Here is a 12,745-nt window from a genome sequence, read left to right as displayed (position 1 = left end):
GGTGCATAAAAAAAAACTGCTTAGAAGAAAGTCGTCTTGTCAGTACTTGTGCTTTATTACCCACTGACCAGTTCATCAGTAGACTAAGTTTCCTGTCACCTTGTTAAAGTAGATACTTGGGCCCTGATCCTGCAATAGGGTGAGCAGAGGGCAAGTGTGAAAAATCAGGTCGGAGGGTGGGGGGGGGAATAGGTGCCTGTATAAGAAAAAGCCCCCAAAATCGGGACTGTCCCTATAAAACCGGGACATCTGGTCACCCTTTCCTGCAATGGTCTTTGTAGGGGCAGATTTCTGCACCCATACAGGGGAGCTTGCCGAGGCCTTGGTTTTAAGCCCCAAATGTCTTGGTTATTTCTATTTAGAATCATTTCAGGGAAGACAGAAGAAGTTTCTTTCTGTCTTCCAAGTCAGATCCAGAAAACTTGTACCTTAATAGTAGCCCCTTTGATTGATTCTTTTCTGTTACAGTGTCCTCTATGGAAATAAAATTACAGAACTTCCAAAAGGCCTATTTGAAGGACTCTTCTCTTTACAATTGCTGTGAGTATTTGTTTAATGCTTATCTCATTTTGAGTTAACTGGTGGGAGAGGAGATGGGACTTGAAACTTTGATATGTACCCAGAAAAGAAAGGATAGGAAATTATCCCTATATGCAATATCAGATGTGCAGTGAAATCATTAATTTTAGTTATTAGATGAAACTATAGGAGTCAAGACTTCTAGATTCTATCCCTGGCTCTCACTTTTGTTTGTCATGTGTTCCTTTGATCAAGTCATATATACTCTGTGTCCGAGTTTACCCACCATTAAAATGGATATAACGTTAACCTGTCTTGTGAAAATTAGATAACTATGCAAAATGCTTTGAGATTCTTGAGCTGAAGGTGTGGTATACACTGAGTACTAGTAGAGAGTCTACATTTATCACAGTAGAAATATTTGATTTAACAGTGAGTATCAGGGGGAGCATCATGGAGATATGTTGATCAAACTTTCTCAAAAGATTCAGCAGGATTGACAGTGCAGTTGTAGTACTGTCTAAAAATAGATTGTGTGTACTAAGCCATAAATCAGCAGTGATGTTCTGCAGTGGAGAATCTGGGAATCGCTGGCTTGTAGCTGTAAAGTCTGATGATCTTAGAAAATAACATCTACCTACTTGATTCGAAGCTTTTCTTGCCCACACTTTATAGAGCTGTGATAGGCAAAATTTCTCCTATAAATACTTCTGGAAGAAAGTGGCAAACTAGGAAGTCAGTAATGTGAAAATATAAATCATAGCACCATCTGGGGTGGATGTTTCATCTTTAGATCCTGATACAGTACTCAGGAAAGCATTTGCCTTTGTTTCCTTCTGAGAGGACTTTGTTACAGAGAATTATATTCACTGAAAGATCGAAGATAAATCTTTGTTTCTATTCACGCTATATTGAAAGCTCCACTATACTCTGATAAATTTTGCAGCTCCTTTCCTTATTTTATTTGAAGTGCATGTCCTCCCTTGACCACACTTCTATTCAAACACAAATCCACCTTTACATTGCAGTAAAACCCAGTTTTTCAAAGCACAGAACACACTAACTTCACTATTCACCCTGATAAATGGAAAAAAAAGGAAGAATCAAAAGGGATATGATTTGAAAAATCCAACAAGTTTCATGGTAAACTTAAATTTTTGTTGTTTAAAAAAGGTAATAGACTTCTGTAAAAACACTCTTCCTTTTTATCTTTTTATATTTGTAATATGGGAGGGATGGGGAAAAAGTGTTTGTCTTTGGAGATGGAGAAGAAAATCAGATCCAGGATATATCCAGACTATATCTTATTCTGTGCCACCAGTTTTTTACTATAATTTCTGGAAATGTGGCCATATGCTGATTACTAACATGTAATTAAGCATGCCATTGTACATCTCTTCTAGCTAATGAACACAGTGTTCAGTCCTTCTTTTGGGAAAGAGGCAAAGTTTTCCTTGCCCATACTTGATTTCTCAAGCTCATTTCCTTGCTCAGATAAACACTACCCACGTACATTGCATGAACACACACAATACTGCAATTTTACTAAAGAAGTCAGTGCATTTCAACTCCTGTTGTGTGTAAATGGTACAGAATAATTACAGAACAGCTAAATAAGTTATTTTAATTCAATAAAAAAAACTGTGCGCTTGTTAATTAAGGTCTGTATAATAAGCAAAATAACCTTCTTGTTCCGGTTACAAATGGATACAAAGAATTATTGGTGATACAACAGTGAAGCTTGAGTGACAGTAAACTAATTATTTCTATTTTATAATTGTCGTTCATATAACAGACTATTAAATGCCAACAAGATAAATTGCCTACGAGTAGATGCTTTCCAAGACCTACACAACCTGAACCTTCTCTCTCTGTATGATAACAAGCTTCAAACCATTGCTAAAGGCACCTTTTCACCTCTACGTGCAATTCAGACTTTGTATGTATACTTTTATTTGTGTTGTATGTAATGCGACTTTCTATTTATGTTTGTTTTCTATAACATAAGAGCATTTCAGGAATAGTTGAGACCAATTGCAAATAATGTGTAAAAAAAAAAATTTTTTTTGTTTCCTTCATGAAAGGCATTTGGCTCAGAACCCATTTATTTGTGATTGCCATCTGAAGTGGCTGGCGGATTATCTTCATGCAAACCCTATTGAGACCAGTGGTGCCCGCTGCACCAGCCCCCGCCGTCTGGCAAACAAAAGGATTGGTCAGATCAAAAGCAAGAAATTCCGCTGCTCAGGTAATTTGCTTAGTTCAGCTGCTATTTCTCTTTTATTGCCAAAAAACAGTGGTTACAGAAGTTTTAATAAAAGCAGCTGGTTTTCTACTGAATTATTAAACACTGCAGAACTTTTTTTGTTCTTCTACTGAACAAAGAGGAAAATAATGAGCGGCTCACATTATTTGATCATGGAATATAGTGTAGTTAACACATTTGGCACTAAATCTAACCGAAGAAATGTAATATTCAGCACTTCAGAATGAAATGATAGAGTTATTCTCTACAAGGATCACCAGCATAAATCATTTAAACAAAGTTTCACAAGGCTTTGGAATACGTGAAAGATCTAAATATTTCCAGCTAAATATGGAAACATGACCTATTCATGTTACACAGGGAGCTTACTTCATACTGAAATTTACTATTTGCTTTTTCTAATCTTATTCCATTTCCTACTTACATTTTTCTAAGCCCTGACCTCTGTCATATGGTATCCAGCTATTCCAGGTGCATTTCACATTCTACATTTTATTCAGCCTTGAGTGCAAATACCAAAAGAAACTGTTTGTTATCTTTGTTCCGGATATAGTTATAACTATTCACATGTCGTTTATCAGCTTTTATTGTGAAAACACTTTTTTCACATAATTATCTGCAGTTAACTGTAGTCCATACTTAATCTAATAGAACACATTCTCTGCTTGCTGACATTCAGGTGCATCTTCTATTTTTTTCTCTTTGTTTTTATTTAGCTAAAGAACAGTATTTCATTCCAGGTAGGTTTGGCTCTGCAGTAAGCCTGACTAACTGCAGACACCCTCTCCTCTCCCCACCCAAAAGCAAAATTTGTCATAGCTTTAGGAAACTGATGCATGTGTTTTAAATATAGTCAATACTCTGTAGATAAATATATTTTCTTGTGTAGATTACTAGTAGTTCTGTTTTCTGAATACAAGGGCTTTGCATGCAGCTCCTGATATCTTTTTTTGTCTCACAAATCTGCACATAGCCTATGAAAATCGTATGTTTATTTACATTAGTTAGAAGATTGCACCTGTTACTATATATTCCAACTGACATCTTTACCTACCTTGTATATCTTACCTACTGTAACACTACTGTTTTTAAAATGTAGCCATTGAGCTGCTTTTAAATACAGAAAATCTTCCTACTGTCAAAGAGCTAGTACAACTTAAAGCCACTTTAAAAAATGAATCCTTTCTTGCTTTGCTTTTGTGCTCTAAACCAGCAGTTCCCTGCTGTCTATCTGCAACTGTTGCTTGCTCACCTGTGACCCTATGATTCCTGTGTTTTATGAAATCTCAACACAATGCCAGGAAAAGAATGGTGATGTTCCTCATTAAAGGCATTTTAAAATCTCTCACACACATTGTGCATTAGAAATACTTTTTGTTAAAGAGGAAACAAAATTTAAGAGTTGGGGTGAAACAGAAATGTAAACATCACTTTCAAGTACTGTAGTACTGTGACATTTGCCAAAGGAAAAATGATATTGCCCTAGCTCTTTGAAATTTGTTTCTTTTCCCTTTGCTGTCAAGTGTGTGCACTGCTTTCTTTATAGAAAAATACTTACGTTCTGTTCATAACAGGTGATAAATAATTGATTGGCCAAGTATACAAGGGTATAACTACAAAAAGCTTCTCTCATAGTTTAATATCTAGAAGAATATTTACAGTAGCTTATTGAATGCACTTGTTCTTTCAAACACTACATGTATATTGTCTTTCTGCAGTGTTTTAAATACTGATTTATTGATTGATCTTGCCTATTACCTTTTAAACTGGTATGTTTTAACCGCTTTGCTTTTATTGCCATGCAATTTTCTTTTTAAACTGGAATGATCGTGTGAGATTTTTCATGTCCTTCTACTAATACGTTGGCTTAGTTTTGTAGGGGAAAAAGAAAACTGGACAAGAAGGGTAGTTTGCCATCATTGGCAGCAGTAGAAACTTCTTATTTTAAAATAGCTTAAAGTGAGGAAGGGAGATCTGATTTCCCCAATCTATCTGGCCCCTTGAAGTCCATAATGAGTAGAATAGCTGTAGTCCTCACACATAGAGACTTCTACTCAATATTGCCAAAATGACTTTTGTCTCTAAATTTGAAGCATTTTACTAGCAAGTATCTTTAACAGGCAATTTATAACATGGTCACACACAACTCTGATTTATTTACCTACAAGAAATAATATCCTACTTAAAATTGTAATTGCTAAAATGTGAAACAGATCAAGAAGCTCTGAGAATATTATTTTTTGAAGTGTGGCTTCTGTGTATCCTCTTCCTATTAAGTAACTAATGGACGTAGTTTACAATGTGTAACATTTCTTCAGACTTTGGAGATCTTGACCTAAATATTGTCTGTGATTTAGTTTGAACTACTATGCACATACAAGTTAGAATTTTTCTTGCTCATAAGTAATTCTCAAAGCCCCATTTAAAAAAAAAGAAAGTTGGATACACTTTATGCTTAGATAAACATCATTAAAAAAGTCAGCTTTTTCTATAGCAGGTTGAATGTAGACTTTTTATAGCTGAGAGCTCTGGGTTCACAGACACTTAAACTATTTTAACAGTATTCCCATATAGTCATGTTTGAAGACTAAAGGTTATAACAGTAATAAAGCAGGAACTTGAAAAATCCTGCTTTTGTATTAGTTCATAAAAATATTTCAAGTAGTTATGTCATATAAATTACTTGAAGCTAAGTAGATGCTAAAATATTACAGTATGTGAGGCTTCTTTTGTTCTGTAGCACTTGACTGTTTCCCCAAAGTTTCTTTGATTATATTTTTTTTATTTTAAGTGGCTTAGCATACATCTGTATAAAACAGCATTACTCTATCTTATCGTAATAAAAGAATTTTTAAAAAGATAAATTATACCCCATGAAAAGTATCATCATCCTATAAATAGTTCATAATTAATCTCTACCCTTTAGCTTAGTTGAAGTTTTGTATGCCACTTAAAATTAATTCTTCTCTCTGTCCTAAAGATGGGGCCTCATTGCAACATCCTGTAATCAAAGAAATAATATTTAGGCAAGAGAGTGAGAGTGCTTAGTTTCATGTTTTTATTTTAATTGGGATTACTCTGTCTTTCTTTCCTTCTTGGCTATCTTTACTTTTGCAGGAGTTCACCATTTTGGCTGTAAGTAAAGTTCAGTTTCTGAACTAAATCACAGTGTACTTCCCATCCCTGGTGCACCTTCTTCTACTAGTGTCTTTCCACCTTTGTCCAAGAAGAACCCACAGGTCCTTTGAGCATCTATCTGTTTTCCCTGTCACCCACCCTCAGTTCCTTACTGGATGTTTTCTGCTGATATGTATAGGATGTTACTTTTGTTCTGTTGATTGTGGGAAATGGTTTAAGAAACTTGCAATGTGGTCTATTTCTTGTACTTTTTAGTTAAGCTGTGACAGTAATACTGTTACAGTGGCAGTGGACATTCTGTAATAGGAATGCCATGTCATGTAAGCAAGTATTAAACTTCAAGAGATTCTGTAGCTTTTCCCTACTCCTTCCTCTTTTTCCCTTGCTCTTGTCCTTGGCCTAGTGGATGCAGTTATGATAATTTAGCGAGATTTTCTGTTGTGCTTGATCTAACCATGTGGTTGCAAGGTATGAGTAAAACATGGTTCTGTCAAGCACCATGGAACGTCACGCAGCTTTCTACAGCATGGCAAGCTGCTGAGGCTTAAGTCAGGATTATACATTTTTTAAATTAAAGGAGAAAATACGGCTTTGAATCTTACGTATTTGAGATTATGTGGAGGATTGGGGACTGTAAAAGAAATTACTATAGAAGGTTAATGAAGTCCAGTCAACAACAAAAAGAGTAACAAGAAAAAAGAAATGGCATACAAGAATCTATTAAATCTTGACACACAGAGAGAATAATAAATTGTGTAATAATCAGTGGCATTTGTGTAATTAGATGGAAACCAGGCAAGATTGGCTGACAGCACAATCAGCAGAAAGTACAGCTGTGAAAAGCTTAAGTTTTCAGTGTTCTCCCATCATATGAACTTGGTCACAAATTTTTCCAGCATATCTCAAGCCCCTGTATTATAACCCTCTCTTGAAGCCTTAATGTCTGTTTAGTAGCACAGAGTTTACCAAATGTTTCTCAAGTTATTCACCTATCCTCTGCATTGCAGAGCTGTCATTTTAATTTTCCCATGAGAAATGAATCTCATACTCTGTGGACTCAGCGTCTGTATTTTGCCTTGACTCTTCCACAGGCACCGAAGATTACAGATCAAAACTAAGTGGAGACTGCTTTGCAGATCTGGCTTGCCCTGAAAAATGCCGCTGTGAAGGAACCACAGTGGACTGCTCCAATCAGAAGCTCAACAAAATTCCTGAACATGTCCCCCAGTACACAGCAGAGTTGTAAGTTCAACCCGCAATAATGTGCTGCTCGCCAGTGGGAGTACAGCTAAAATTTTGGTCTGAAAAGTCAACACAGCTTAAAAGAAAGAGGGAATAAAAGAAACTCAGACTACTCCCCTCCCCATTGATTTGAATACTGAACAATGTTATAACTGAGTTTAAAGCATTTTTGCTAACACTCGACCCATTGAAGTGTTATAGTTCATCAAAAGCAAAACTGAATACCTAAAGTAACAAAAATTAATAAGGTAACTGCTGTATCATGCCATGTTTCCACTCCATGATTGTCTGCTGTTTATTTTATTTTTTTATTGTGTGTGTGTGGGAGGTGTTATTTTTTATTTATATAAAAGTAGCAAATCAATGACCCAATCAAGGAGCAGGACCACATTATGCTCGGTGATGTACAGACATGTAACAAAGAAGACAGTTTCTGCCCCAGATTGTTCACAGTGTACATGTCAGACAGGAAACAAGTGGTGGATGAAACAAACAGGAAAGGACTGGGTTGTGAGGATGAGAGGAAAATAAAACAAACAGAGTAGAGCTGAAGAAGAGAAGTCACAGCTTGATGCTTACCTAACCAGTACCAGATTGAAGTGATTTGTAGGCATTACAGCAGAGGTAGGTTTCAAAGAGGAATTTAAAGGGAGATTAAATTCAGACAGTTTTATTGGTTCGTCTCATGCATAGGGGGCAGTATGGATGGAAGTGCGGAAGTGCTTCAGAATTAAGCAAACAGGTGAATGACCATTATTGACAGAGTGAGGTAAGGAGCATAATTCTGACAAGTCAAGTGTAAAAGTATTTTAGGCAGGCCAAAAAAAAAAAAAAAAAAAGAATATGAAGAGCAACTAACAACAGACACAAAAACTAACACCAAAATATTTTTAATTACATCGGAAGTGGAAAGCCAGTCAAACAATCAGTGGGGCCATTGGACAATCAAGGTGCTAAAGGAGCACTAAAGGAGGATAAGGCCATTGCAGAGAAGCTAAATGAATTCTTTGCATCAGCCTTCACTGCTGAGGATGTGAGGGAGATTCCCACACCTGAACCATTCCTTTTTGGATGCCAAACTGAGGAACTGTCCCAGATTAAGGTGTCAATAGAGGAAGTTTTAGAACAAATTGATAAACCAGAACCAGATGGTATTCACCAAGAGTTCTGAAGGAACTCTGATATGAAATTGCAGAACTACTAACTAGTATGTAACCTACCACTTAAATCAGCCTCTATACCAGATGACTGAAGGAAAGCTACTGTAACATCAATTTTTAAATAGCTCTCCAGAGGAAATTCTGGCAATTACAGGCCAGTAAGCCTAACTTCAGTATCAGGCAAATTAGTTGAAACTGTAGTAAAGAATAGAATTATCAGATGAATACATGAGTCAACACACACATGACTCACTAATCTATTAGAATACTTTGAGGGTGCAAATAAGCATGTGTACAAGTGTGATCCCATAGATATAGTGTACTTGGACTTTAAGAAAGCTTTTGACAAGGTCACACACAAAAGGCTCTTAAGCAAAGTAAGTGCAGTCGGGATGAGCAGGAAGGTCCTCTCATGGATCAGTAACTGGTTATAAGATATGAAATAAAGGGTAGGAAATAAATGGTCAGTTTTCACAATGGAAAGTGGTAAATCATAGATGGGACCTCAGGAGGTCATCTAGTCCAACCCCCTGCTCAAAGCAGGACAAATCCCCAACTAAATCATCCCACCCAGGGCTTTGTCAAGCCTGACCTTAAAAACATCTAAGGAAGGAGATTCCACCACCTCCCTAGGTAACTCATTCCAGTGCTTCACCATCCTCCTAGTGAAAAAGTTTTTCCTAATATCCAACCTAAACCTCCCCCACTGCAACTTGAGACCATTACTCCTTGTTCTGTCATCTGGTACCACTGCAAACAGTCTAGATCCATCCTTTTTGGAATTCCCTTTCAGGTAGTTGAAAGCAGCTATCAAATCCCCCCTCATTCTTCTCTTCTGCAGGCTAAATAATCCCAGTTCCCTCAGCCTCTCCTCATAAGTCATGTGCTCCAGGCCCCTAATAATTTTTGTTGCCCTCCGCTGGACTCTTTCTAATTTTTCCACATCCTGCTTGTAGTGTGGGGCCCAAAACTGGACACAGTACTCCGGATGAGGTTCACCAATGCCAAATAGAGGGGAATGATCACATCCCTCGATCTGCTGGCAATGCTTGTACTTTATACACCCCAAAATGCCATTAGCCTTCTTGGAAACAAGGACACACTGTTAACTCATATCCAGCTTCTCACCCACAGTAACCTTCAGGTCCTTTTCTGCAGAACTGCTGCCTATCCACTTGGTCCCTAGCCTGTAGCAGTGCCTCAGTAAAGGTCCCCCAAGAATCTTCACTGGGACCAGTGCTGTTCAACATGTTCATAAATGATCTGGAAAATGGGGTAAACAGTGAGATGGCAAAGTTTACAGATGATCCAAGATTACACAACATAGTTAAATCCAAAGCTGACTGCAAAGAGTTACAAAGGGATCTCACTAAACTGGGTGACTGGCCAACAAAATGGCAGATGAAGTTCAATGTTGTTAAGTTCAAAGTAATGCACATTGGAAAACATAATCACAAGTATACAAAATGGTGGATTCTAAGACAGGATATTAGGCTACGTGGATAATTGGTCTGCCCCAGTCTGGCTGTTCTTGTGAGTTGATGCCTTGATGTGCTAGTAGACCTGGCAGATAGGGTAGACTAAATGATGAATGGGCTTAAAGGTAAAGAGAAGGAGCTTATGTTTGTTGCAGTGGAAGAATGAGAGCCAGTGGAGAGAAGCAAGGAGCGGAGTAATATAGTCAGAATCACAAGCCAGAAAGGTGGTGCTAGCCGCAGCATTTTGAATGGATTTGAGGAGGTGCAATGTAACTGATGTCAAGATGAGATTATAGTAGTTAAGGCATGAGGTGATGAAGGCCCGAACAAGAGTCCTGGCAGTCTGTACAGACCAATAAGGCTAAATCCTTGAAATGTTTTAACAAGAAGACTTGGATATAGTCTGGATATGTGCATTAAGAGAGAGGGCTGAATTGAAGATGATACCCAAATGCAGGTCTGAGTGATGTCCTATAAGCAGTCCCTCACCTCAATTTCCCCTCTTGGTTACTCAAACTTAAAGAGAGGCTTTTTACAAATCCTTTAATAGGATAAAGTTTAAAAAAAAAAACACAAAAGTTTTCCCTCCAGCATTAAGCTGGCACAGCTCCAAACTTCCTTGGTGTCAGGGTCTTCCTGGCTGGCTACTCCCAAACTTTGCTAGCTGGAGCTCAGCCTTCTGGCTTTGGCTTCCAGGCCCCAGTCTTTCTTCCAGTCAAGGGTTCCTGCTTTATTAAACTAACAAACATTCAAAATAAAGTTTTCAAGTCCATGCATTCTCCCAGGCCTTCCCTGCCTGTTGTCTCACTACCCAGGTTTCAGGTTTCTCTGCTGGAGCCTACTCACTCCCAGCAACCTCTGTACTCACTTCTGTTCTTCCTGAGAACTCCCTGAAAAAACTCCCTCTGCAGCTTCCTGCTGCTGTTAGAGGAGAATCAGGTGATTCCTGCTCAGGTGTTCAGGGTTGGCTGGCTCCAGGCCTCTAACCCTTAAGGGTATGGTTACATTGCAATAAAAAAACTCACGACACTGAAACTCAGAGCCCAGGTCTGTTGACTTGGGTTCGCAGGGCTTGGGTGTGGAGTAAAGATTTCAGGATAGATGTTTGGGCTTGGGCTGGAACCCTGGCTCTAAGATCCATCCCTCCTGCAGGGTTTCAAAGTTAAGGCTCCAACCCAAGCATCTACATTGCAATGTTTAGCCCCATAGCCAATTCAGCTGCCCTGGGTCAGCTGCTGCTATGCTGTGGGTCTTTTATTGCAGTGTGGACATACACTAAGACACAATATCTGCAGTTATAGCTAATTAATAAGCAGTGGGGAACAAGAAGCAGGTCCCTAGCCAAGGAGATGAGAAAGATGTTCTCTTGGGCAAAATTTCTCCCACTTGCTATCTGGGGGAAGGATAGCTCAGTGGTTTGAGCATTGGCCTGCTAAACCCAGCGTTGTGAGTGCAATCCTTGAGGGGGCGATTTGGGGATTGGTCCTGCTTTGAGCAGGGGGTTGGACTCGATGATCTCCTGAGATCCCTTCCAACTATAATAATCTATGATTCTCTGTACTTGGAGTGTTGAACTGTCTCAGCACTTAAGCTTTTATCAAGAAAATACTTCTCCAGGTTAGTTCAGGACCAGCCACAGACCTGTTTGCAACACACATGAATAATATAGCCAGGATAAAGGCATAATTGTGGGTAATGAATCACTTTGTCAAGTGAACTAAGCCTTGCTATAATCATTTCCTCTTCTGCTATTTGTTCCCAAAGTCTGTTTAGAAAATAGGGACACAGGAGATGGTCATGCAGTATATGTTTAGCTACTGAAGTGCTCTGGAACACAATCCTACAAGGTCTATAAGGCATCCTGGAAGTAAGATACTTTGCTGATTACTTTCTGGCATGTGGGATAACTCATAAGGCCCTTCAAAAATAACTGAAATTAGTATTCAAGACACTCCGGGAGAAGAACCTCACTCTAAATGGAACATAATACCTGTTCTATAAATCCTTTTTACTGTTTTTCGCTATAATATCCTACTTTCAAGCAAACAAACACTTGATGGTGGCATCACCAGCACACAATGATTCAGTGACAAACACTGCCAGCATAATTTCCATTGCCAGAAGAACACTGACACCAATGGAAAAATAGAGAAAGAAGGTCTCATTGTGACTTGGAGCTATGTATTTGGAATATGATGATCACAGAAAACAAACCTCTTGAACAAATATTTAACAATTCAAAATCTAAGCTGTTCGCTAGATGAGTTCTTCAATTCCAACCATATACATTCCATGTGATCCACAGCCATACAGGTTCCAACCCTTCAGTCCATGTGTCTTGCTTCCTTGCAGGTCCACTGAGGACTTGACCTTATTGATGGTAGTGTACATTATATCGTCACACATGCAGCACGGAAAGCAATGACGCTGCATGATCCTCAGCTTGCAACAAGGAGGATCCAGCACTTCATCCCATCTTCCTTATCCTTCATACAGGAATACATGGAATAACCTACCAACTACCAGGAAACTTCAAAATAGAAAGAAAAATCTTAAAATCATTCCCTAACACGAAGTTCTGACCATGATGCCTAATAACAACTTCCTATTTATGTCTTTTGTAAAGCACTTCGAGATCTAATGATGAAAAGCACTATGTCAGAGCTAGGTAACCTGGTGGTTGGTGATTCTAACATTGCTTCAGCTAAGAGCACTGGCCCTTGATTTGGGAGGCCACCAAATATCTTATCAAGATTCAATCAGCTTCTTCATGAAGAAGTCTAGTTTACAGTTATTTGACAAGCAGACTGAAAATCTGAGTTCTCTTTTCCATGTCAAGCCAGCAGTTCCTGCTAACAGCTACTTCAATGTCAGATTTGCTCAAAGGAGCCTGGCAGAAAAATCCCTCTTGATGTCTGTGGACCTTTCCTCTTCCCCTTTCC

The 12,745-nt window shown here is 38.5% G+C and overlaps 1 protein-coding gene across 9 annotated transcripts in view; it reads left to right on the top strand.

Annotated features, from left to right (window-relative positions):
* Positions 1-12,745, top strand: part of SLIT2 (slit guidance ligand 2) — a 416,519-nt gene that overhangs the window by 307,663 nt on the left and 96,111 nt on the right. For 7 of the 9 annotated variants that reach the window (XM_050947307.1, XM_050947304.1, XM_050947312.1 and 4 more), the window contains 5 exons: positions 469-540; positions 2,315-2,458; positions 2,604-2,767; positions 3,502-3,525; positions 7,015-7,165. In XM_050947307.1, the coding sequence (XP_050803264.1) occupies positions 469-540; positions 2,315-2,458; positions 2,604-2,767; positions 3,502-3,525; positions 7,015-7,165 (555 nt within the window). The remainder of the gene's footprint in view (positions 1-468; positions 541-2,314; positions 2,459-2,603; positions 2,768-3,501; positions 3,526-7,014; positions 7,166-12,745) is intronic. The other 2 variants (XM_050947308.1, XM_050947305.1) reach the window with 1 other exon arrangement.

This window comes from Gopherus flavomarginatus, chromosome 3 (genome assembly GCF_025201925.1).
Source record: "Gopherus flavomarginatus isolate rGopFla2 chromosome 3, rGopFla2.mat.asm, whole genome shotgun sequence".
NCBI classification, from domain to species: domain Eukaryota; kingdom Metazoa; phylum Chordata; order Testudines; family Testudinidae; genus Gopherus; species Gopherus flavomarginatus.
This window is presented reverse-complemented; position numbering and strand designations above follow the sequence as displayed.